The 26,303-nt window shown below is 37.0% G+C and overlaps 11 protein-coding genes across 11 annotated transcripts; 6 read left to right on the forward strand and 5 right to left on the reverse strand. All coding sequences in view use genetic code 12, as the record gives it.

The window, feature by feature from the left end:
• Nucleotides 1-337: 337 nt before the first annotated feature.
• Nucleotides 338-2,959, forward strand: ZNC1 (Znc1p; the record flags this gene model as incomplete). The annotated part of the gene is made up of 1 exon (XM_049408983.1): nt 338-2,959. The coding sequence occupies one exon, from the start codon at nt 338-340 to the stop codon at nt 2,957-2,959; it is 2,622 nt and encodes an 873-aa protein (XP_049261743.1).
• Nucleotides 2,960-3,655: 696 nt separating this feature from the next.
• J8A68_004970 (uncharacterized protein) lies at nt 3,656-6,424 on the forward strand (the record flags this gene model as incomplete). Its single annotated transcript, XM_049408984.1, has 1 exon — nt 3,656-6,424. The coding sequence occupies one exon, from the start codon at nt 3,656-3,658 to the stop codon at nt 6,422-6,424; it is 2,769 nt and encodes a 922-aa protein (XP_049261744.1).
• Nucleotides 6,425-6,496: 72 nt separating this feature from the next.
• STI1 (Hsp90 cochaperone) lies at nt 6,497-8,251 on the reverse strand (the record flags this gene model as incomplete). Its single annotated transcript, XM_049408985.1, has 1 exon — nt 6,497-8,251. One exon carries the CDS (start codon nt 8,249-8,251, stop codon nt 6,497-6,499), a length of 1,755 nt encoding a protein of 584 aa, XP_049261745.1.
• Nucleotides 8,252-8,603: 352 nt separating this feature from the next.
• On the reverse strand, nt 8,604-9,731 carry FCR3 (Fcr3p; the record flags this gene model as incomplete). The annotated part of the gene is made up of 1 exon (XM_049408987.1): nt 8,604-9,731. The coding sequence occupies one exon, from the start codon at nt 9,729-9,731 to the stop codon at nt 8,604-8,606; it is 1,128 nt and encodes a 375-aa protein (XP_049261746.1).
• Nucleotides 9,732-12,326: 2,595 nt separating this feature from the next.
• HIP1 (Hip1p) lies at nt 12,327-14,060 on the forward strand (the record flags this gene model as incomplete). Its single annotated transcript, XM_049408988.1, has 1 exon — nt 12,327-14,060. The coding sequence occupies one exon, from the start codon at nt 12,327-12,329 to the stop codon at nt 14,058-14,060; it is 1,734 nt and encodes a 577-aa protein (XP_049261747.1).
• Nucleotides 14,061-14,183: 123 nt separating this feature from the next.
• On the reverse strand, nt 14,184-14,684 carry J8A68_004974 (homeobox domain-containing protein; the record flags this gene model as incomplete). Its single annotated transcript, XM_049408989.1, has 1 exon — nt 14,184-14,684. One exon carries the CDS (start codon nt 14,682-14,684, stop codon nt 14,184-14,186), a length of 501 nt encoding a protein of 166 aa, XP_049261748.1.
• A 440-nt stretch (nt 14,685-15,124) lies between these two features.
• Nucleotides 15,125-16,414, forward strand: J8A68_004975 (OSBP family protein; the record flags this gene model as incomplete). Its single annotated transcript, XM_049408990.1, has 1 exon — nt 15,125-16,414. One exon carries the CDS (start codon nt 15,125-15,127, stop codon nt 16,412-16,414), a length of 1,290 nt encoding a protein of 429 aa, XP_049261749.1.
• Nucleotides 16,415-16,997: 583 nt separating this feature from the next.
• PIKA (1-phosphatidylinositol 4-kinase) lies at nt 16,998-19,505 on the forward strand (the record flags this gene model as incomplete). The annotated part of the gene is made up of 1 exon (XM_049408991.1): nt 16,998-19,505. The coding sequence occupies one exon, from the start codon at nt 16,998-17,000 to the stop codon at nt 19,503-19,505; it is 2,508 nt and encodes an 835-aa protein (XP_049261750.1).
• A 986-nt stretch (nt 19,506-20,491) lies between these two features.
• On the forward strand, nt 20,492-21,064 carry J8A68_004977 (MTLALPHA1; the record flags this gene model as incomplete). Its single annotated transcript, XM_049408992.1, has 1 exon — nt 20,492-21,064. One exon carries the CDS (start codon nt 20,492-20,494, stop codon nt 21,062-21,064), a length of 573 nt encoding a protein of 190 aa, XP_049261751.1.
• A 44-nt stretch (nt 21,065-21,108) lies between these two features.
• Nucleotides 21,109-22,617, reverse strand: J8A68_004978 (polynucleotide adenylyltransferase; the record flags this gene model as incomplete). Its single annotated transcript, XM_049408993.1, has 1 exon — nt 21,109-22,617. One exon carries the CDS (start codon nt 22,615-22,617, stop codon nt 21,109-21,111), a length of 1,509 nt encoding a protein of 502 aa, XP_049261752.1.
• Nucleotides 22,618-23,792: 1,175 nt separating this feature from the next.
• On the reverse strand, nt 23,793-26,123 carry J8A68_004979 (uncharacterized protein; the record flags this gene model as incomplete). Its single annotated transcript, XM_049408994.1, has 1 exon — nt 23,793-26,123. The coding sequence occupies one exon, from the start codon at nt 26,121-26,123 to the stop codon at nt 23,793-23,795; it is 2,331 nt and encodes a 776-aa protein (XP_049261753.1).
• Between the last annotated feature and the right edge of the window lie 180 nt (nt 26,124-26,303).

Genomic DNA, 26,303 nt, shown 5'->3' on the forward strand with positions numbered 1-26,303 from the left:
ATCTTATGATCTTGGTGTTTTAAAAAATTTCAATCAACTGAATAAATCTGCAAAATTTTTGGAAGAAATCATTTTGGTCAAATGTACACGACTTATGTCATGTGATTTCTGTCATGTGAGATATGTCATGTGACTCGGATTTAATGATTACGTAATCTCGATTTTAAGACGGGATGCGGAACAATTCCAGCTGGAGTTTCACATCCGTCATTTCAATTTTTTACAACCCTTTTCCTTTTTGGTCTTCTTTTAGGGTTTTGATTTGCCGTTAACTTTCATTTTCTTGACTGCAAACCTAATCAATCATTTCCTGTAGTTTTGTATTCTGAGGTTGAACATGAATGAATCAATTGAAGTCACCACTAAGACTGATGGTAATTCTGTTGCAAATGATAATGATTTAGATCAAGAGAAGAGGCAACGGACAAAAGTAGCTTGTGATTATTGTCGTAAACGTAAATCCAAATGTGATGGTGAGAGACCATGCTCCAAATGTAAAGCAAAGAATAGAACTTGTGTATATGCTGTTATCCAAAAAGAACGCAAAAAGAGAGTTAAAAAACCTAGCGTTGCTCAAAATAAGAATCATAATCAAACAACCATACAAAGCTTGAATAAGCGAATAAGTACATTGGAGAATTTATTAACAACATTATTAGCTAAACTAGGATCAGCCACCAGCATATCAACTGGACAGATTTCCGATCAAATGGAAGAAGATACTAGTTCACAACAGTCACCTTCAGATTCAGACTCAAATAATTCGGAAGATGAATCCATGGATGAAAGTACCCCGGAAAGGGATGATGATGCAAGAAGTCCTGAACTTTTAAAAGAAACATTAGCACCCGCTACCCGTGATCTCTGTAGTCCCACTGATCCAGGTCCCTGTCGCGGGTTCAAGCAAATGAAACGCCGGATGATTCAATATTTTGGTTCTCATTCCTTGTTCTTTGTGTTTTCGGGTAGATTCCTTACCTGGTTCAAAGCGAGGTTGGAAGACAGGCGAGATGATGCACTTTTTGCCCAACTCAGAAAAATGCCTTTTGCTCTTGAAGGAGTGATGAAACTGTCTACTGGCTTGTTGACTGATATAGCACCTCCTACTAATGGTGAGCAACAATTGTATTTTGCAATGGATGAGAAGGCATTGGTTTTCGAAGTTCTTGATTTATGGTATGAAAAGGTTAATTTTGCTAGTTTCTTGTGTCTGACAAGTGTAATTCGAGAATTATTTCAGAGATATTTTTATGGCCGGGCCCAGAATGATGATGAAATACTTGCTGGATTGGATCATGGGGATTATTTACTAATGAATATTGCGCTTGCATTATGTATATCACAGATTTCTGATCCGGAAGATGTTATTGATCCTATCCAGTATCCCAATTTGGCTATGAAAAACGAAGGGGATCTTAAAGAGTTAAAGGCAAGATATTTTAGTAATGCTATTCACTTTTATGATAAAGTATCTCAGCTGTCAACTACGGACGGTATCAGACCCATACAAGGAATCTCCTTGTTGACTTTCTACATTGGGAATAATTTGATTTGCGATGTTCATATCAATTACATATTGGTGTCTGTTCTTGTACGTCTTGCAAAAGAAATTGGTCTCCATCGTGTAGAGACCTTGCTGATTGGTGACGAGGAGGAGAATTTGACAAAGAGAAAGCTATGGTGGTTTTGTGAATATTCAAGTACTGAACTTGCGTTTAGGACAGGAAAACCGATGCTTATTAATACGGAGGATGTATCTACTTTGACTGAAGCTGATGATTTTTTTGTTTCAATCCCCACCACTTTTTTCAGTGATGATACCTATTTAAAGAATTCTAGCCAGATTATGTCAAATTGTCGAAGATATGGTTATCAATATTACTTTGTTTATTATTCTTTGTGGTTAACGAGAATCAAACAAAAGAGTTATTATAAACTCTTTTCAATCACTCCAACCAAAGAGAAATCGCAAGAAATGCTTTCAATGTTGCAAGAGATAAACAGTGATATGAACAAGTTAGCTTCGTTGATGATTCCAGAAACACGACCAGTACACTACTATGAAAAATCCAAAACTGTATCTACCGAAGACTTGGTTAAGGCATTTGATGCCTACGATAAATTTGTTGTCTGTCCTACAATTGAATTGCAATTGAGCTATTTTGCCCATTTATTAGCAATCAATCGACTTCCTTTCAAGAATGAATTTTCTTTGGATGCAGCTAAGATCGTGAAGTATGGTGGTTTGTCATTAGACAGCGCTAGGAGTGTTCTACATCTCGCCGTGAATTTTGATAAAGAATCCGTCTCGGATACTTCTTTGACTGGATTGGTATTCTATCCTTGGGTAGCCTTTTGTAGTTTGTTAGGACATTGTCAAGTCATGCCACATGAAAAGAATTCCCAACTGGATTGCGAGTTACTTATTGATACTTCGATGAAATTCTTTGCTAGATGTTCCAAGACGACGAAGGGTCGAGACTTGAATAACAAAGGGGTATTGTATGATTTGATTACTAGGTTGTTATTAAAGGTTTTGATAGATAGTATGACGAAAGAGACATTCTATGATTTTTACGACCATTGCAATGGATTATTCCAACATTTAAGTTCAACTGATGAGATGTTTCCGGAAGCTCTTGTGAGATCAAAGGAAGATGCATTCAAGATTAGTTCCGATATTAGTCCAAATTCTGTGAGTTCCATGCAAGAGCCGTCCTCGTCAACTGCAACTTCTACTGAATTTACATCTCCAACTGATTTCAGCGGAAAGCCTTCATTCATTGATTTGGTTAATAGAGGATTAGGTAATGTTAATTACGATATACCTGGGTTAGAAGATCTTGTGAATGGGCTCAGTGATGATAGTTTCAATTATATGATCTTGAATGAGATGAATGATTTGCCTAATTTCTTTGTGCCTGGTGAAGTTTCCAACGCCAATGAATTATATGATTAGTATTTGGCTTGTATATAATATTAGTGTTTATATTTTCTGTATTGGTAATATATTTCCGTCTACTGGTGAAAATTGGCGTAACCGAGTAATCTTAAGAAAAGTGTGACTGCATAAGAGAGCTTGTTAAACCCGTGCATCAATATCATTGTTTGTGGCTTAAAAGAAGTAATTTTATTGATAGTTTTTTTTTTTTTCCTTGTAAAGTATGTGACTGGAGGGGTCACTAACTTTTTTTTGTGTTCTACTTCACCCACGGCTATAAATAAAACAAGATAAAAAATATCCTGTCATTTTCATTAGTGCGTGTAGGGCCCTGTAAGATTACAATTTTGTGCCAAGTATCCAAGTTTGACTGAAAAGTTCTGGTGTGCCCTTTGCCAGTGTATACTACATACAAACAGGGCTGTAGCTGTTGTTGGAAAGTCTAAATCAGCACGTCAACACCTACATCACTTTCTCTGTTTTCGGCTAATCCTGCCAGTGGAGATAATATTATTCATGCGGTCATGTACCCAGATTTTTAGTCTTTTAAATCGCTTAGTCTAGATTTTGGCATTTAAGCTCTAAAAAATTGAGATGCGCAATAATATTCCGCCTTTTCCTTCCAAAATTTCTCCAAAAATCTTAAATTCTTCTCTTTTTAATCAATTTCACAATTAAATACAAGATATACATATAAAGATCAATTTTCAAAAAATGGATAGATTTGAAGGACAGCTGTTTATAGGAGAATCCAATAATTCAATAGATCCAGTAGGTGAAAGTGGGACAGGTAGTCCATCTGAAGAAAACCAATCTCGGAAAAGAATCAGAGTGGCTTGTGATATTTGTCGAAAGAAGAAAATCAAATGTGATGGAAGCTTTCCTTGTACTAATTGCACTCAAGCTCGAGATGCAACTTGTCATTATACAGTAAGACCAGTTAAAAAGAAATCAAAAGCACCTGCAAAAGACAGACTGATAAATAAAAAACTGGACAGCAATGATCGTACAAATAAAACAGTAAAAATATTGGAAACCAGAATGTCGTCTTTAGAAAATGCAATTTATGGATTAACTAGACAATTAACTAATTTGGTAGAAGCCCTGAGATCACAGGGGAGTAGCTTAGTTACTCAAGCCAGTCGGAGATTTGGAATAGAAGCAGGCGTAGAAGGAGAGGAACAAAATGAAAGTGATTCAAGTCAGCGTTCAGTTTCTCCAGATATAGCTGGTGCAACACGTGGTTCTTCCAATGAACCTTCTAGAGAGAGACGTGCTTCTGAAGCCACAAAGCTAGCACTCAAGTTAGGAAATGTTGATCAATACATTGGAAGTCATTCTATGTTATGTATATTCTCTAATAACTCCTTATCATGGATGGAGAATATGATGGGCGAAGGCGGCGCTGAAGTCATTAAGCCAGTAAGGAATCTACCAGTTGTCTATTATTCAAAGCTTGGTGTGTTTCTTAAAAAGTGGATTGATCCTCCAGTAGTTGACAAAGCTGGAAGGTTGAATTTATTAGAGTCCCCATTCCCAACAGATGCGGGCATGGTTTATGAGTTGGTTGATAATTATTACCGTGACATTGCCATGGTAAATGTACTTGTGAGTAGTGTTGAAGCGCGGAAACTTTTTGGGGACTACTATAAAATTCAATCAGAGCCTCGTGTCCAGAAAAGAAAGAGATTTAAATTATCTGAACTAATGAAATTGACTGGTGTTTTGCTACTCGCAATCTCCAACAAATTTGACAAAGATTCGGTCGCCCATTTTAGTACCCCGACATCCGTCAGACTGGACAGTCATTCTCCATTGGCGAAATATTCAGACCATTACTTGCTTGAACTACAATCAAAGTTGTTCGATGCTGCTATATACTATTATCAACGTATATCCATAATAAGTGAAGGTCTAGAAACAATTGAAGCAATCTTGATACTCATTATCTATATGGATGGCAGTTGGGCTTCAAGTTTTATCAATTACATACCAATTTCAATTGCTATCCGATATGCCCAAGATATGGGGTTACATAGAGCAGAGACATACAACGGCTTTTCTCTCCCAGAGCAAGATCGGAGAAGAGCAATATGGTCGTATTGTCATTATTATGATACAGAAATGTGTTATAGATCAGGAAAACCACCCTTGATCAATGATAACGATGTGACCATAAATGACACCGAAGATTTAAAGCAATTTTGTATCACCCATTACAAGGGCAAGTTACTTGACGATAATACTATTCCCGTTGAAACCCAATTTTTGACAGTGCTACAACAGACCGATCCAGAACTGCTTTATCATTTCTTAATGTTGTCAATTAGTAAGATCAGATCGAAGTCGTACAATCAACTTTTTATTGCTCTGGCTCAGAACCGCGACTTTAGAAGTGTAGCTAGGACATTAGACCAATTAAATGCAGAAATGTTTGAGTTGGCAGGATATATGGCTGATGGTGCAAGGCCGCGGTTTTACAATGATCCTCAATTTCATTTCATCGATGAGAATTGGCCACCAGCTAAAAAGGAGAGTACGATTGCTATGCAAATGACTTTTTTCTTACATTTGCTGATTATGAATAGGATTCCAACAATGGTAAGTGCTGAAAATATAGGTAAATTTGGGGCAGAAGCGCTTAAGTTTAGAAGCTTGTCGCTAGATGCAGCAAGAACAATAATGGTGTTATCTAAGCAAATATCCAAAGATATTGCGTCGCTTTCTTACTTGAACTGGATCTTGAACTTCCCAGTCAATGCATTCCTTATCCTAGCTGCGGCAGTAATGAATCACCCTCAGTCAACAGAAGCGTACAATGATTTGCAGCTATTAATTGATTTTGCAACGAATGTGTTTAATTCATCAAGGTATAAACTTACCAATGAAGTTTCATTAGCTAACGAATACTCAGATAAAGATTTTGTTCTCCGTTTGGTTGTTCGCGTGTTTTTGAATGTTGTCATTAAGGCTTTCGAATCTCAAACCAATAGTGAAATCTTATCAACCAATCCACCACTTAGAGAATATCTTGAAACGACGTCAGTATTATTTCCCGATTTATACAAAGATAGAGCAGATATTTCTGCCCAGTTCTCCCAAGTATTTGGTGCATCTCCATTCACAAAGGATCCAAATAATTATAATTCTAGACCTACACTGGTCAACAGCGTAGCCAAAAATGAATTCGTGTCCTCACCAAGATACAACCCGGCTGTATCAAATATTTTGCATCATTCAAATGACGTTCAAGGAGCACCTTCTTACAATAACATTTCACAGTCACAACCAGGAAATTTCCGGATGAAACTGGAATTTGGCCCTGATCCGCCATTTACGGCTCCAAATATTGCCCCTATGACACAGGAGGACAGCTATGATGTGTTGTCCAATTATTTGTATAATGAGGGTGCCCCTAATGCCTTCTTTAATCAAGTTAATAATTTGCCCAATTTTTTCTTTGATAATAATTTAGGGGTGTAATTGAAACATTATGAATTTACATTAACGCTAAGTTACTATATAATATATACAGACTATCTTAGATTAATTATTTTATCTAGTACGAATGACACCAGCAGCGATCAACATATTAACCTTCTTGTAAACATCAGGGTTCTTCATATGATCTTGTAAAGCTGCTGGATTATCTTTAGCTTGTTGTAAAATACCTTGCATAACAGGATCTTGTAAAATTGAAACAATTTCTGGATCCTTAGAAACTCTTTCCATAGTTTGTTCGGGGGTTTCACCTTCAATTGCTTGAAATCTTTGTGAGATACATTTATTAAACAATTGATCGATTTCAATAATATTCTTACTTCCCAAAGCTAAATCCTTTTCACGAGCTTCATTTAATGTATCCATACAATGAGAATATTCCTTCATCATCAATTCAGCATTGGCTTTTCTAATATAGGCTCTAATGAAATTTGGATCCTTTTCAATTGCTTTCTTACAATCTTGAACTGCATCTGGGAAAGATAATAATTTAGCCAATGCTGCAGCTCTATTAGAATAACCTCTAGCATCTTCAGGTGCTCTCTTGATCATTTCAGAATAGGCTTTAACAGCATTTGGCCAATCTCCTTTCGTGAAGTATTCTTTACCTTCCAAACGAGCTTCTTCAGCCTTAGCTGGGTCGATATATGCTTGTGCATCTCTTTGTTTGATTTCACGTTGAGTGGCACGTAATTTATTCAAGACTTCTGGCGTTCTGAATTCGGTTAAAGATTTATCGAAATATTTAACAGCATTTTCTAAATCGTCTTTCTTTAAATAAACATTACCTAATCTAGCAAAAGATTTGGCAATTAATTTATAATCAGCTCTTATGTCTCTACCTTCATCAATTGCCTTTTCACATGTAACAATAGCAGCATCATAATCACCCTTCTCGTATTCAGCAGCAGCACGGTTATTTAAGTATGTGATATCCTTGTGTAAATTCCAAGCCTTGTCATAACATGCAATCGCGTCATCGAATTTCTTTTGTTTATATAAGGTATTACCTTCAGCTTTAGCAGCATCAGCTTCTGCTTTGTGATCAGTTTCAGCATCTTCCATTACGACATCTTCTGGTTCGGCTTCTTCGGCAGCAGGTGCAGCTTTTGATTCTTCTGGCTTTGGTTCTTCCATCTTTGGTGCTTCTTGCTTTGGTTCTTCAGTCTTTGGTTCTCCAGTAGTTGGAGCAGATGAGCTTGGCTCTTGCATATCAGGTAAATCCATATCTATACCCATTACCGCAGCCATAATAGTCATCAATCTAGGGTCACTTAATAATTGACCGGCGTTTCCTCTAGGATTAGTTTGAAGATTTAATACTTTACGAACCAATTCTGGATCCTTCATTAATTCAGCAGTCTTTGGATTGTTCTTCAATTTAGTAATAAGATTAGGATCAGCAAACATTGCACCTAATCCCATATCAGCTTGAGAATTTCTACCTTCAATAGCCTGTTCGACTGATTTGAGTCCGTCTTTGGCCATTCCATTGTTGGGATCTAAATCAAGAGCTTTTTGATAAAAATCTTTAGCATTTTCCAAATTGCCCAATCCGAATTGAGCACTGGCGACTCTATTGTATCCTTTTGCCCAAGCTGGGTTAATCTTGACACATTCTTCGGCATCTTCAAGTGCCTTTGTGAAGTTCTTTAAGGAAGCATAAGACCCTGAACGGTTAGAATAAAGAACATGATTTGGAGTTGGCAGGACTTCGATGGCTTTGGTGAATGATTCAATTGCTTTTTCGAATTCTTTGGCGGCAAAGTACTTGTTACCTTCTGCTTTATATTCCTCTGCTGTAGACATCGATGTTAGTTATCTATTTGTGTATAATAAAGAGAAAGGGTGTTTCTGGTTGAAGTTTAAAAAAGTGGTGAAATCTTGATATTTAAGATTCTCTCAACGAGACTGAAGAAAAAACTTTCTAGAAGATTCGGAGATCATTAACTATTATTGGTGGCGCTACCAGTGGCCTCGAATATGAATGAAATTAAGATCGATATCCATTGTTATATTATATGAATCAGAAGCAGAACTGAAGAAGTTGTCCCATTAGAGATATATAAATATATACTATAAATATAAATAACTTAAATAACATTAACACAATTGAAATTGCAAAAGAATAAGAAAGTCAGACGAAAAATAACGATCAATATCACACGCCTAGATGAGCTCTAACAACTTGATTAACTAAATCCAAAGGGTAAGCAGGACCAAATCCGTGACATTTTTCATTCCCCTTCAAGCTGTCCATAATTGCCGCAATATCGATACTACTAAAATCAAGATTGGCTTCTTCTGTTTTGATCTGTAAATAGTCCCATACAGCACCCAATGCCAATAATTTATGTCCTTCAGTATCATTATATACTTTATTTTTATTTTGTTCCTGGAGATTATGGTTGGTGCCTTCAATTATACCATGTATAAATTCATCCTGGGTTTTGGGGAAATCGAATTTCGAATGTTGTTCATGGTTCATAGCAAATCTTGAATCAGAATGTCCATTATTTGATTTTAAGATTTCATTTTCTGTAGAAATTGAAATATTCTGTTTGCGAATCAACTCTAATTCTTCCATTAATTTATTCCTTTCTTCTTCGCTTTGTAATAATTTAGCTTCTAATTCTTTCAATTTAGTTTCTTTACGTTCTCTGAATGCTCGTTGAGCAGCTCGGTTTTGGGCTTTACGTTTCAATTGTAATTCCTCCTCAGTTAATTCAGAATCGTCTCTTGCAATTAAAGCAGCATCCTTCTCGTCTAATATTTGCTTCTTGGACTTTTGCCCTCCTTTCTTATTAAATTGATTATTAGGGGTGTTTACGGATGGGGCTGCTGAAAACCCGGTTGCATTTAATCTTCCACTATTATTACTATCGTACACTGCTGATGTCTCAGATGTTTCTGGAGACAATGCTGGGTTCACGAAAACAGGCGATGAATCAGAACGGGTATAATTACTACTGTCATGATCAGCAACAAATAATTCATTTGCCATGCCTTGATTAAAATAAGCCCCGGGGCCACCAGATTGACCTAGCGGTTGTACCAGCTGTTGTGGTGGACATTCTTCTTCATGATAAGGATTTTGGTATTGCGATCCGTATTGTATATGATGTTGCTGCTGTTGATTAAATAATGAAATGTTCTCCTGATTTAATTCAAGCGAAGGACATATCTCAAAATTGTTGTCCAATCTATCGGCACTAGCCTGTCTGGCACCAACTGGTTGAGTGTCACAATCCCATGGAATGTTATTTGTATGTATGTTATTGTAAGCCATTGACATATAAGTGATGTATTGACTTGTCTGATATCTTAACACTAAAAGAGATGAAATTAATAATCATGTTCGTTTTATTTTTTCTCTTTGTTCTGATGAAGAAGTTCAGAAAATGAAGAAACAAAATCACTCAATAAAATCTATTTCTTTGGTTAGCATTTAAGAGTAAGAGATAGCCAGAGCTGCTAATGTAGCTGATTCTAGTTCTTGTAATTAGCAATCAATGCATGTCCGTCTTTGTTCATAGTGTTACAAACACTGACTTTACGGTCTTGTATCTTAACGCAGAATAAAAAGTGAGGTGCGGCGCTTTTCTAAACTACGGAGTGCAGGGTTGCTTCGCTGTGCACACGAAATATGGGTTGGCTATCGTTGTTCAGAACTCCTTTACCTTGCACCACTTCTTAACATTGTACAACTGTGCAAAACAAAATGAGTTGCAATTGGTGGGTTTAAGTAGTTAATACTGCTATACAGTTCCCCAGTCTTCTTTTTTTTATTGGAGAATCCTTCGTTCCATTTTTCTAACAAAACTCCTTTGCTCTTTTTACTTTAAGTGAAAATAGCGGGAAAGAAATTGGCAACAATTTTTGCTTAACAAATGGATGATTTAAGATTGTCTTTACTTAAAAGATACATAAATTGTATGGATTACTTTATAGTGGCAATTGATAACTAATTTTATTTTTTTCAACAATTTTTAAGCAGGAATCTGGGTCACGTGATAGAAAACTTCATGATTGATAAACGAAATATTGAATTTGGGATATTTCGGTATATATAACATAAGACAGTTTGTATAGTTGACTAATCTCATGCCATCTGTTGTAGGAAGATTGTTCGATATATTACCTAATCTTTTATTACTAATTTAAGGGATATAGAAGCTCCCCTTTTGTTATATTTTTCGCATTAATACCAACAAATTTCTGTTGGCTGCAAAACTTTTAACTTTACATCCACAATAGAAATAAGTAGAAAAGCACACATCCAAGATTACAATCAATGATTAAACCACATATAATTAACAAGATATACTCTTATAAACGTTCGAATAATGCAAGTGAACCATTATTGCCTTTTGACAGGCTGAAAAATTGCTAATCAATGTAAGGTTCCGGCAAAGAAACTATCGTGACTTTGCCGCCAAATATCCATGGCACTATCCTCAAATCATTTCTCCAGAAGCATGATCTAATCAATTTATCTCTTCTAGATAACAGCTTGATTTAATTCTGAGATCTAAGATCTATATACAAGCAGTTTGTAACGTGTTTTCCATCAGTCGTACAGTTTTCAATTCGCGGCTCTGAAAAAAAATCGAACCACGCAATAACCACACGGCAAATCAAACAATGCAATCCATTTTTTTGTGTAAACCTTACCGATTGTTTAATTCAAGCCAGTAGGGATCCCAATTAGGAGATTAAATGTTCGTGAGGCTCAACACCTTTAATTACCGAAAGTATCCGTTATTAAGCGCTAACATTAAAGACTACACGTTTAACTTAATTACAAATTGAAGAAGTATTTAAATATTGCACAATTCCCTCAACATTCAACTTAATTCCCTTAAACTGGTTTTCAAGTCCTTCTCTTCGATTGTTGAAAGTTTAATCATTTATTAGTTAACTATTTCAACATCAGTTGGCGGATTATGATTTCCTTCTAGTCCATGTTAGCGGAATCGGAAAAAAGGCGGAACAAGAGACATTGTTGGACATACGACTTTTTTGAAAGGGCTTTTCTTCAATCTGCTTCTGCAATGAGAGACTATGGTCTGAGGCATGATCAGTTGTCTGCACTACTACGAAAGAGATTTATTAACATTAGAAAGTGCATTAAGTACTTGTATGGAGTCAGCAGTTCATTCATTCGCAGGGGATTCATATTGGAAAGGGGATTTAAGATTTGAGATTTGCTGATGTATGACCTACGAAAACTTAAGGAGTAATATTCTATTTGTGTCATGCGCTCCCGCGCAGCAATAATCCCTGAAAAAGCAATTAACCAATAATCATTGCCGACCGGAACATATCCAATTATCGATGAACTCCCTGACTTCGCTTCTTCCCCTTGAAAATAAATTTACGATAATTTTTGATTGGAATAATATTTTTTTGAAAAAAGAAACGCCCAGAAAAATTTTCACTCAAGATCCTAAAAAGAATCATGACTGCAAAAATTCTTCACACAAAAGTTGCCAGAAAAAAAAGGCGGAACAAACGCCGTTTCATTTTCTTGGAACAAAAGGCATTGCTTGCCAATAACAATCTAACCATATTCAACACAATATGAAATTATGCATTCAGCCGAAACAGGAACGGATGACCCCACCATGAATCCATGGTTTCAAAGCAAAGCTAAAATTTTGTATTCTTTTATTATCACGGATAAGGCAAGTCCAATCAAAAAATTTCTTTTTAAAGTACTAATCAGTCATCGGTGGGATTGGGTTGAATCGGCAGATAGTACCCTGAACCAAAATTCTTTTATTTATATTGAAATAATCCCCCTTTTATTAATATTATTCTTCTTCTGGTATATTCGTACCTTTTACATTTCTTCTAGTTAAACACGTTCTTTATAAAAAAAATGGATCATACAAAAGAGAAAGACGAGATAACCTCATTCTCATTTCAACTGCAGGAAGGCACAACATCAGATGACTCCCAATCAGGATCAAAATGGCAGCATTTCAAAGATACATTCAAAAGAGCTAATGGCATTAGTCATATTGATAAAGGAAATCTTGATGATATTGAACGAGCTAACCTCGGTACAACTACTGGGGATTTACATCGAGAATTAAAGAACAAACATATTCAAATGATTGCATTGGGTGGGAGTATAGGTACCGGTCTTTTGATCGGCAGTGGTGGTGCATTACACACAGGTGGTCCAGCCGCATTATTGATTGCATGGGGTCTTGTGGGTACAATGGTTTTCTGTGTTATTCATTCCCTTGGTGAAATGTGTGTCGCATTTCCTGTTAATGGGGCTTTTTCTACATATGCTACCAGATTTGTTGATTCATCTTGGGGTTTCGCAGTTGGTTGGAACTATGCTCTTATGTGGTTGATTGTGTTGCCATTAGAGTTGGTTGCTGCATCTATGTGTATTCAATATTGGAATTCGAACATAAACCCGGCTGCTTGGGTTGTTCTATTTTACTTATTTATTTTTGCAATTAATTTATTCGGTGTTAAAGGTTATGGTGAAGCAGAATTTTATTTAACTATTTTTAAAGTCATTGCCATTGTTGGCTTCATCATCTTGGGTGTAGTTTTAGTTTGTGGTGGTGGTCCAACTCATGAATTTGTTGGAAACAAGAACTGGAAAGTTGGTGCATTCGCAAATGGATTCAAAGGGGTAGCAACTACTTTTATCACTGCTTCGTACTCCCTTGCCGGTTCAGAAATGGTTGGTTTAGCAAGTGCCGAAGTTGCCAATCCAAGAAAGCATTTACCTAAAGCCGTCAGACAAGTCTTTTGGAGAATATTTTTATTTTACTTTTTGTCATTAACCATGATTGGTTTATTAGTTCCATACGACCACCCCTCATTGCTCGGTGCCAGTGGAACAAGTGCTTCGCCATTCGTTATTGCAATCCAAGAAGGTGGTATCAAGGCATTACCGTCCATCTTTAACGCCTGTATCTTAATCTCCGTCATTTCCGTCGGTAACTCAGCTGTTTTTGGTTGTTCACGTACTATTCAAAGTTTGGGTGCCCAAGGACTTGCCCCAGAGATTTTTGCTTTTGTCGATCGTAAAGGTCGTCCATTGGCTGGATTGGCACTTTCTGCAGTCTTTGGTTTACTTTGTTTCCTTTCAGCTTATCACGATGAAGGAACGGTTTTCGGCTGGTTATTGAGTGTGTCTGGTTTAGCTACCATATTTTCCTGGGGAAATATTGCCCTTTGTCATGTAAGATTCAGATTAGCCATGAGGGTCCAAAATAGATCACTTGAGGAATTGAGTTTTACTTCTATTGCTGGAATTTGGGGATCTATTTATTCAATTGGGTTCCTTTGTTTGGTATTGGGAGTTCAATTCTGGACTGCTTTGTTCCCATTGGGAAGCAATGGTCATGCTAGTGCTGAAAGCTTTTTCCAAAATTATTTGGGTTCAGTTGTTATATTGATTTTCTATATCGGTCATAAGTTATACAGTAGAAACTGGAGAATTTACTTAAAGCTTGAAGAGATCGATTTAGATACGGGAAGAAGAGTAGTGGATATCGAGTTGATTAAAGCGGAAATTGAAGAAGAAAAAGCAGCTAATAGATTAAAACCTATGTATAAACGAATCTGGAACTATTGGTTCTAAATCTTGTGTATATTACTATAATAAAAGAGAGGCTATCTCAGGTGAAATTTTGGTACATTTTTCTTTTCTTCGTCTATTTGAAATCCTATATGGTGTTAGTATAAGTTTTCTCCCTGTAATAATTCAAAAAAATACATACCAGTTCTGCACTTGACATTTGGAAAGAGATGTTGCTGTCATCAACTCTTGTATCGATTCTCTAGTGAGATAAGGATGTCGCAAATTCTCAAGATACCATTTTTCCAAAATGTCCAATTGCTTCTTTATCAACCGACGATTGCTTTTCTTATCGGCCTCAGACTCCTCTGTCGTTTCGACTCCGGTGCCAGTCACCTGTTGATGACTCTCGTCAACTTCCTCATAAATGTGAGAAGGTCCTTCTTGAAGTGCGATACGTTCCGACAAAATGCAGTATATCAATTTCGAGTAGTCATTAATACTGCTGATTAACTCCCGATCCTCAGATGAAAGATTCTCGCTAGCAACTATGGATTTGACTTTTGCGGAAAACAGATCGATATCTTCTTTTATATTCTGAGGATCATACACTGGAAAAGTCAAGAGGGTGTTTACGTGCATCAGCAAACATTGATTTATCTGTCGAAGCATAGCCAGGTTATTCATTGTTAGATTATGCATTTTGAGTAGAATAATTCGGATGTAAAAATGTGGGCTATTTCTACAAACCTTTTTTTGCCTCATAAGCAGGATTCTGAAACAAGGATGAAATAATTACTAAATATAAATGTAGAAATTGTTTCTTGGTATTTGCACGTACATGAATATTTTGGGAGTGATTCTAAATAGCAACCTGAGTAAATTTCTTGGTAATTACAACAAAAATACTCTCATGAATGGTTATCGATTCAGTTTAGAAAGTCCCAGCCACATGTGATGGATTCATATGCTGTTTACAGAAATTTATTTTTTACCTAATTTGTAATTTATAGCACCGAAATAACCTTCTTAACCCGGTCGTGCACCAAAACCAATCTGGATGTGTTCATTTTTTTGGAAGCAATTGCCTTCATTCCAAACTAGTTGTGTCTAGATCAAGCAACAACATGGTCCTAACATTGAAGATAGATAAGCTAAAATTAAAAAGCTCATCCGAGGAGACCTCGAATGCTGATGACGCCAATTGTGCTAATACGGATGATATTGACGAGGTAGATGACGAAGGTCAGAACATTTTGCTTGCATTAATTGCTCAATTGAGACCAGGTATGGATTTGACAAGGATAACTCTTCCTACTTTCATATTAGAAAAGAAGTCAATGCTCGAGAGAATTACCAATTTCTTTCAGATACCTGATTTATTGTTTGAAGCCAATTTCTCAGAGGATCCGTTAGATCGGTTCGTAAACATTCTTAAATGGTATTTGGCCAGCTGGCACATTGCACCGAAAGCAGTAAAGAAGCCATTGAATCCTGTTCTAGGCGAGTATTTTTCATGTTACTGGGACAATCTACCCGAAGGTAAATCGGCCTACTATATTGCCGAACAGACCTCCCACCATCCTCCGAAATCTTCATACTTTTATATTGTTCCGGAGGAGAAGATCCGTGTTGACGGAGTTGTTGTCCCAAAGTCAAGATTCTTAGGAAATTCTTCCGCTGCGATAATGGAAGGTTGTGGGCATGTAACCTTAGGTAAATGGGGAAATGAGTTGTATACGATGAGTCAACCCAATGTCTATTGTAGAGGTATCTTGTTCGGAAAAATGAGAACCGAGTTAGGAGATCACATAAAAGTCAGATGCGAGAAAACCGGATTTGAAGCTGACATAGAATTCAAAACCAAAGGATTCATAAGTGGTACGTATGACGCAATTGGTGGCATAATTAAGGACTCTACCACGTCAGAAGAGTTGTTTTACATTTCTGGAAAATGGAACGATTTGATGGAGATAAAGGATGCAAAATCGGGCAAAAAAAGAGTTCTTTTTGATACTAAGAAATCTGTTAAAGTGAAGCCTAAAGTCAGGCCCATAGAGGAGCAATGGGAGTATGAATCTCGAAAACTCTGGAAGCCAACAATCGATGCGCTTTCGAAGCGAAACCACGAAGTTGCAACAAAGGAAAAGTTCAAAGTAGAGGATGAGCAACGTGCGAAAGCTAAGACGCGTCTTGAAGACGGGGTTGAATTTCACCCAAAACTCTTTCGTTTGGTAAGCGAACTGGAACCAAAAGCGGAGGATCTTGAGTATATCATATATAAAAGGTTCAACTTGAAGGACACACCAGAGCTGCTCACACACAATGTATTCGACATTGCTCCTATTGTTCCAGGTCAAAAGTTTGAAGAAAAATTTCATATACCTGCTTTTAAGAAACACGATAGCAATAGCTAGCTAGCAAAATGTAGATTTGTACAAGTTTGATTCCATAATGGTCCCTCATCTGAATTGCCAAATTTGATGGTTTATTCTTTATTTTTTTTTTCCTCAACTTTATTTAGTACCAATTTCAAATCAGAGAATGCCTGAGTTCAAAGTGTTAAATTCATTTTTTCTTGTAACCATTTTCTCAACAAAAAGCTCTTCCTGACTATAGAACCACGCTATGCTTCAGAAGGAAAGCGAAGAACTATTGGAAAGACTAAGGTCTTCTTCATTCAGTTCATTTGATTGTATACATACCTTAAGAACCCATTTTGACAATATCGGAATCCAACATGAACTCGTACGAAAACTATCCACGTACAGTTACGATGACCTAGAGTTTTTTATTCCCCAGTTGGTTCAATTGTTAGTAGCATTTGAAAGTAATTCAATGGCTCTCGAAGAATTCCTCCTTGACTATTGTTCAATGTACCCACACTTTTGTTTGATTCTGTTTTGGAATATACAGGCATACGTATTCGAATTGAGAAATGAGCCAGAGTCGTATTCCTTTCAAACAATCAAAAGGCTAATAAGCAAAGTACAAAACATCATGTTTAATACAGATAAGATCATCCAAACATCCGAGTTTAGAGAAAACCTTCAGCCAGCTCTAGTTTTATGCGGAGCCATTGCTTCATCTATTGCTGCTCCATCATTTAATGACCATGTATTGCCTTTAGTGAAGTCACAAGCAAAACAACAGAAATCATTTGTGTTCAAATTAGCTAATTTTCAGAAATCCTTAACTAAAAACTTGACTTTGAAGAACCAACGAGCATCGACCGAGGCTCTGTCGCCACACTCAGACGATGAAACATCCGTTTCGGCTGGCACACCTAAGCATCGACACAGATCTGCGTCCTTACCGAAAAGCATTTCAAAAATGAACAGTATGTCATTGCTGTCAGATGAATCAGCAGATGATTATTCTGAAAGGGGTATGAGCTTTGAATTAGAGAAAGAGTTGAATAGACTTGAAATGTCCAATGAGAAGCTTCTGTCTTCCAATCTAAGTGAAATCGAAGAAACGTTAAGAATTAATACCATTATAAAATCGAAGAAGCGCATTATATCTGCTAGTAATCAGAAGCCGCTGATTGTTAGAGACCTTTTCAAATCAAATGACCCTTACAATATCAATTATCATTCCTTGCCCGATTTGTCTTCCCCCACCGAAACAGAGCTTAAGCCTTATATATTTCCTGCAGAATCGGAATCTTCATTAGTGATCTCACGGACCACTTCGGCAACTGGTTTAAGAAGGCAAAGCTCCCAAAAATCCAACGATGCTTCGGTTTCTACCTACAATAACCTTTCCAAACGTTTATATGTCAACTATACAAAAAAGGAAACCGCCTTTATTATGGCATTGCAAAATATTTCGGTGCGCCTTTCACAGGTACCAAAAGAGGCACGACTTTCAGCCCTTCGTGCAGAATTATCAATTATAAACGATAGCTCTTTGCCGTCTGAAGTAGACATTCCGCAATTGTTGCCAATCACAAGCAATCGGAACAAAAAATATCACAAAATTCTTAAGCTCAACATAAACGAGGCATGCGTTTTAAATTCAGCCGAGAGAGTTCCTTTTTTGCTTCTCGTTGAATATCTCAGTGACGAAATTGATTTCAATCCATTGACGGAATACAATCAAAGAATTTTGGACAATACATCAAATAATCAGATTCCGACACGAATTGGAGAAATCACAAGGGAAAACGAATCAGCGGACTTTTTAGCCTCACAAAGCTCAATATTTAGATCAGAAACGATGTCGACACCAGTACCGGATGAGACGGATCTAAGTGAATTACCAATGAATAGCAGCTCTCCGAAACCTTCTAATGATTTATTCAAAACCGATTCGTTGTTCACAGAAGAGTCAAGAATTCTTCGAGAAAGTTCACCTGGGATTTCCGAAACCTCAACCAAAGCATTGGCCAATCAAATGAGAATCGCTTCCGTTATGTTACAACAACTACAGAATGCGGGTAAACCTGATTGTGAACAATCACGCGCGATTAAAGATAGAATTGTTCAATCGATGATTTCGTTGCAGGATCAATTTGATGATATAGATTTCCAGAAACTAAACGAACTCCAAGGAGACGTTCCGAATGCTGGTGAGCGTAAATTGGAAAATGATTTCAAATTGGGCGAGGATTGGAATACTAAAAAGAACAGGATTCGTAATTCAAGTATTTACGGACATTTACCAAATTGGGATTTGTGTTCAGTGATTGCGAAAAATGGAGATGACCTTCCCCAAGAGGCTTTTGCATGCCAGTTGATAACCATGATATCAAATATTTGGAAGAAAGACGCAGTTGGTGCCTGGACAAAGAGAATGAAAATCTTAATCACAAGTGCAAATACCGGACTTGTAGAGACTATTACCAACGCAATGTCGATTCATTCGATTAAGAAGTCACTAACGGACATATCTATTAAGAATGGGGAGAATGAGAAAGGCAGAATTTTTACGCTCCTGGACTATTATAACAAAGTATTTGGAGATTCAACTGCCAAGCCATTTAAGCAAGCTCAAGATAATTTTTCACGCAGTTTAGCTTCCTACTCCATTATCTGCTATGTTTTGCAAATAAAAGATAGGCATAATGGTAACATCATGGTTGATAGCGAAGGTCATATAATTCACATTGACTTTGGGTTTTTACTTTCTAATTCCCCTGGTAGTGTTGGGTTCGAGGCAGCACCTTTCAAGTTAACATCTGAATACGTTGAGCTTCTTGGCGGGTTGGACAGTCCCGTCTATTTGAAATTTGTCGATCTTTGCAAAAAATGCTTCCTTTCCTTGCGTCGGAATAGTAATCAAATAATTGACATAGTTGAACTTATGCAGAAAGATTCGTCTCTCCCATGTTTTAATAATGGTGAAAACACCAGTGTCTTATTACAACAACGCCTTCAATTGCAGCTATCAGAGGAAGAAGCAGAGCAGTATGTGGAAACCTTCTTAATAGGAAAAAGTATTGGTAGCATGTACACAAGGTTGTATGACCAATTCCAAATGATAACTCAAGGGATTTATAGTTAGCCTTGGTGACTTATTGGTGATTAGTTGGAAAATAACGCAGAGATCTTGTCCTGGTATATATCTAACTCTCTATAACAATGCATGTGTAATTTATATTTATTAGGGAATTGTCAATATTTGTAGTTCAGCTGATGATTTCCATGAACCCCCAAGGCATCGCGACAAAACCGGCTGTATATGGTTTAAAGTATAATTTGCCTGAGTTAGTGAAATATAATGAATGATTCCGATAACTGCATTTGGGAGCATTTGTGTGTATATGTGGTGCCAAGAAACCCAAGAAAAACGAGACATGAAATATTTCCTGTGCCAGAGCTTACACCACCTTGGTACATTCTGAAACTTTATCTTCTGCAAGAATATCAATACAGAAACACCCTTTCAAAATAAACGAAAGCAAGCCTATGTTAATTGATCTTACGAGCATATTAAGGTTTTTTTTGGGAAATGCTTTGGAACAGTCCTTCGACATAATAGAAACCGCCCCAAAAAATATCAATCACCTGGCAGCAGTTAACAGTACTGTAACTAAGATCTCGTAAAAAAGTGTCTAAGATTTAGGTGCAGTAAGAAACCTGGTGGCATCTTCATGTAACATGATTTGCTACAAGAGTTGCACCAAGAATGCAGAATATTGACTCTCTCTCATTCGGAAACCGTCGAGAACAATACGCTTATACGAGAGAATGACAATTCAAATAGATGAAGATGTGCTCCAAGAATTGAAGATTTTTCTTGGTGTTTTACGTCAGATGATGTGATAGTTCCAAAGATTCTAACCGAAAATGACTGATGCATTTTTTGACATCCTTGTTTTTTCTGGGAGGTGGAGAATTTCAACCATAATTTGGAGCCTTGAGGTATATCACTCCATGATTTTTCCTTCCAGCAATTGCTCACTTCTGCATCATTTAAGAAGAGAGATATTTCCAACTCTTTAACCATTCTATACCAAAAAAACTTCATTTATATAATTCCAAACTAAAATGAGAAGAAATAAATCCATACCCAAAGAACTAACTTCGCAGTTTAGAGTATCGAAAAAAAAGATGCAATTACAAAAAGATCTTGCATTAAATGTGCCGAAGAATTCAAATGTAGAGTTTCGAATTTCCTCACTTCCAGATCTTCCTACACCAAGCAAGGAACTTCAAGAGCTAATATTCGAATACAAGCTACTGAGTGATTTATACCTTGCAATGTGTCCACCAAAGAAACAAAAGTTATCCAAACCTAAAAGGGGTCTGAAACCAATAAATTCGTTTATTGCCTTCAGGTCCTTTTACACAAGAGCAATTCGACATCCTAATTACCAAAGAGAAATTTCGCAGAAGCTAGCAAAATTATGGTTAACCGAGCCAAGCAAGTCTATTTGGGACCAATACACCGAAAGCTACAATAATTACCTTTCTCGAGGAAATAAAGGTCTAGGTTTAGTAGATTGGTTAACCAAAGTTCTAAATATCGACTTAACTGAGGACATTGCGATATCTCAAGACCATTTCGTGAAACCTTTCAATTCTGGGACTGTTCAGGATATCTATTTATTTGATCGATAAGTAGTAGAAATTTATTAATAATACAGTAATCTATATATGACACTTCATTCGTAGGTAGCCACATTTGTCGCGATAGGTGGGGTTGAAACTGTGCTTCGTGGACGTTTCTGACTATCAACTTCTCCAGCCTTCTTTCTCTTTTTACTGGTCCTTTTTGGCCTATGCTCGCCCTCAACATATACATCATCGGGAAGATCCAACAACTTAACATTTTTGATCTGAATATAATTTACGCCTTCTACATAAGCAGTAGAGCTCTTGCACATCGTATAGAATTCGGAGCAAGGTTGCTGTATGTCTAACTTTTTCACACCATCTTGTGCCTTTGAAAGCTTAAGCTCCAAACCAACATACAATTTCATTAAATGCAAGCGTTTCAGATTGATATCGGCCAGACCAGCCTTCTTCACCGTCTGAAAAAACTGCTCCCCTTGTAATGTACCATAAGCGTTGACCATTTCTGTCGGGGTTTTGTCATCCAATACATACGAGTCTGAAAATTCCTTTACATAGGGATGCGCAAGATCGATCCCTTCAGTAACTTCTAGTTTCAACACTAAATGACGCAATTTGCTTTCAACTAATCCACTCCATTTCAATTGATCTTCATCAGATCCCACAGTCCCTGCTACCACGCATAAGTAAAACTTATATTTATGGAAAAATGCATGTCTCTCTAATAGGTCCGACCAAGTTTTGTTGCCAGCGTTGATCATATTCATGATATCGGCTCCACGAGCGAGCTCTGCCATGATAACCTTTTGAGTAGAGCTTGTAATATTATGAGTGGCACACATAGAGGGATACGCAGGGGTGATCACCGGCATTTTATGTAGACGATCATGGGGATACAAACGAGGATTCCAAACTCTGACTTGCAATGGTCCATCCTCTATAGGTTTAAGTAACACTGGTTGCGGCCAATTCCATTTTGTATAAATGTTAAAGAATTTCTCAACAATGACAGCACTTACGGCATTAGGATACAATTGACAGATTCTCGCGACTAGCATGGCCCAGGCTACCCCCCCTGGAAACCCAAAGACGTTACCGTACACTGCACGCTGTTGGGCCCACAACTTGATGCATCTCAAAGCATGTTTGAAAACAGTCGGCTTTGGGACTAGTTGAAGTATCTCATCCGTAACTCGCGTTCCATTTAATGACCTCAAATCTTTCTCGTCTATATTTCTAAGAAGATTCTTGTCGTCTAATGACATATCTAATGGAACTCTTGGGACATTTAATCGTGCCATGATCAAATCAATAGATATACCATCAAATTCAATTTTGATAATTGGAACAAATGCATCAGGAACCGATGCAATTTCTTGTAATTCGGGCCTCTTCCGAATGATCTGTTCGAAAACAGAGAAGAAATCTTCTCTTGTTACGTGTTTTGGTACGACAACTAGAGTGTCAATATCCGATCCCGGGCCATATACACCTAGTCTGTACGAACCGAATGTAAAAACTTTACCACCAGCATCCTTAGCCATTCCGTCTGACATATTCTTATTCTTGGAAACAGTATACACGAATTCTTGAACCATTCTCTGGAAAAGAGACAAAACTTCAACTCTCTTCTTAGTCGCCTGCTCACTCTCAAAGGAACCCCGATTTTTTAACTCGTGAATGAGTGAATCATTTAGACTATTCTCCTTGGGTGTTGGGTTGGCCGTGGAAATAGGATCAGTTACACCATAGCTTTTCCTATTCATTTCCGAATATGCTAGCTACCTATAGATGCGATGAGTTTACACGTTTTTGCAAAGTGAAATTTCTTTTCGGTCTTTGTAAGGAAAATTAAAATGGACAGGCGCACGACTGTTCTGTTTCAATTCACTGCCCATTATCAAACTTGTTATTCACAAACGTCAAAATAAGATTTTGGTTAGTTTTTAGCGTCTCGTCATATAATCTCTTTAGTTCATTGGTAAGGCGATTAGCATCATCAAGATAATGTTTAGAACAGACTCACACTGCACAAGTTTTGAGTGCCGCTCATGAAGACTTGTGCAGCAGAAGTTAGAAGCATTTTTTTTTTAGAGTTGGATATAATGGTTTGACATCCCACATGTCATCCATTTCAATTGGTCATTGAAGACAGAGGAAACCGGTTCTGGCGAAGAGCCAAACGACTAGCAAGTTTGGTGGTTTTTTCTCTCGGGGTTTGGCACAATTAAAGATAGCTGTCTAGGTTCAAAAATGATAGTCCTAGGAATCTCAGATCTTATTGTTTTCTTAGATGGTCTTTCCCGTCCATAAAGGAGATACACGGAATTGCTTATGTGGACCCGTAATAAACTGACTGCTGTCAAATCATTTTATTAGCAATTGTCAAAAGCCATAGGTTTGGAGAGTATTTCATTCTGTAGGTAGTTATTCTTATAATATTGTACAGGCTGGGATTAAAATGCTCTGGCGTAAATCTCCGTTCAAAAATACTCTCATGCCTTCCGCATGGGACAAGTTTTTACTACCGATTGAGTTAATTTCTAGGGGACAGAAATCGCGTAAACAGACCATACAAGCATCTGCTAAGTAGGCTCCTTGAATATTGGATAGCTGCGACATACTGTTTTTCTTTTTGATTTACTCCGGTGCTTGATTAATGATTATATCCCTAAATAAATAGCTACAATGCAAAAGAGTTCGACAACAGATTCTACGAATTCTAGAAACTGAAGGTAATAACTTTATTGCTCTAAATATCTAACAGCACAAACTAAATTCCTTTTTTCCGTGGTCCATTCTTGTAACAATTCTTAATTACATCTCGCAAATAAAAGCTCTCTCTACTCATTTCCAGCAACCAAGCGACTGAATCTGAATTTAAATTCTGTCTTTTTGATTCAATTCTCAACGTATGAAGAATCTCATGAGCAGTAGTGATTTTTATAGTATGCTTATATCCCATCTCTTTCCAAGTCAAAAGCAATTCGTCAATCAATTGGATCCGTTTATTGATATTGATGCTTTCATTCTTTAATAACCCAGACATAATGGCTGGGATGTAGTTTGATATTTCCTTTTCGTTATCCTTATAATGCTCTATTAACTTTAAAGCGTTTCTATAATCGTCTAAAACGACCGCCCTGAAGAAGGAATGTTTTACCCAACGTTTGTGAGTTGTCATATTGTCTATTATCGTTCTAAGGAATTCAGCTAATTCTTTCGGTGAATCTTTTCTGGCTCTTTCTATGAATCTTAACATATCTTTAGTTACGGCCTTCATGATATATCTTCTAGCATATTCATCACCGGCATAATAAAATGATTCAGTGGAACAGAAAGTAGTTAGCACATCTAGAATCCTGGCAATTTCATCCGCTGGGAGTAAAGATAATGTTTGGGCATATGCACGGATTGCATGATGAAATTGAATTCTTGCCTTTTCACCATAAGCATGAAAGAGTGCATCAAACTCCCTGGTCGGATCGTCCCTGCTTTTGATTATGGACTTGGGAATCGTATATTCGAGTAGTTTGTTTAATACAAGTGAAATAAACACACTGTCGCGGATATTCATTCTCAATATACCTGCCCGAAATAATTCTAAGATTATATGTCTGGAAGTTAGCTTTGGATCTAGAATGATCCTAATCAAATCATTTACATCTGGAGATGGCTGATGATGGGTAAATTGCTTTATAGCCCCCCTTGCCTGTTTTGGCAAAAACATGAACATTAGTAGTAATGAATGAAGTTGATTTAAATCTATTTCCGAAGTTGAAATGAATTTATCAAAGATCGAAGCCAGGGTTTCTGCATCAAAATGACGTTTTATTAGCTTTACTGATTCCTTAAAGTCATCCAAAGATTCATTAAATTGTATATGAATACACTTTGCAACATATTCCGAATCCAAGGCTTTATACAGACTTAGAAAGACAGCTCTTATTTCACTATATCGTTGACGTTCTAGTATTTTCTTCATAATATGGTTTGCAATTGGTTTAATGGAACATAGGGAGGTTCCATGTATGATCAGGAAAAGTGCATATGGATTGATGACATTGGCATTGAGGATGTAAACCACATCAGATTTGGTTAGTTGTTCTAATGAGTCACGAGGTAGCAAATTAATGGACTGTACGAACGGTTGAATTTCGGTGGGAGTACCGAATGAATGTAAATATGTTGATCCAAGATATTGGGGGAAGATCAGACTTAGCCATCCTTTACTTGATGTTATATTAGGTGATTCCATTAGATATTTCGCTACGGTTTGTTTTGACAACTCTGGATCATACTGTAACATGGTCATCACTCTTTTTAGATATAGGGTACGTAGGTAGTTGTTGTCTCGGTCAATGCCGTTGTAATATGTTTCTAATTCTTCTAACGTGTTCAAATTGTTTACGTAAGACCAAAAGTCCAATATTTCCTCTATTTCAGCTGAAGTAATCTTTAAGTGATGCTCTATTGATGTTAGAATCAGTGCTCGAAGATTTTGTTCGGATTCACTTAGGGAAAGGGTACTTAAGAATTCCACTTTTAGGAATTCATTATCTAGCTTCGTTAGATAAGTACATGCAATATCTACATACTCATCTAATTCAGATAAGGATGTATATGATTCTGTGAATAATTGCCAACATTGTTCATATTGTTTGTGGAAAAGTAGTCTATGTACAAGTAATCTTTTGGTGGTGGTTTCCAAGTTGGCAACAAACTGATAATAATGTAAATACAATTGGGGGTCTATCATTACAGGGTCATAAGCTAATAAAATAAATAATTTGTTCTGGGGATCGATGGTCAATGTCAAATCCTTGTGTAATTTTGGGTGATGCCGTATCAATTCTTCGACTGATAATTTCTGTGCTGGAGTAGTAAACTGAGTGACTTGATCAACAGATGGCAAAGGTTCATCCTCCTCAATAAAACTAGTCAAAAAGTTAGATACCTTTGTTCCTATTGATAATTTTGGATTCTCATCGAAAAATGGTTTGGTTGTTACTAGTCGATGAAAAGTTATTGGTGAATTTCGTATAAATGTGTTATAAACTACAATCCTTTTCAAAGGACGGTATAAATAACGTCGCAGTATCATCTCTCTCTCGCTCTCCTTCTCTATGTCTATCCTAGTATCCCTCTATATACCTCTTTGTCCTTCTCCGTACTTTGCTACTTTTCCTTTCAATCTTGAATTGATGCTAAACTGAAATTTTTTTTTCTGGTCCTACATTCCCGGTGTGCCCCTCGGCCGCTCGTATTAAAAATCTGGGAACTG

The sequence above is a fragment of the Hemisphaericaspora subhashii genome (assembly GCF_019202705.1).
Source record: "Hemisphaericaspora subhashii strain CBS 10753 chromosome Unknown scaffold31, whole genome shotgun sequence".
NCBI lineage: Eukaryota > Fungi > Ascomycota > Pichiomycetes > Serinales > Debaryomycetaceae > Hemisphaericaspora > Hemisphaericaspora subhashii.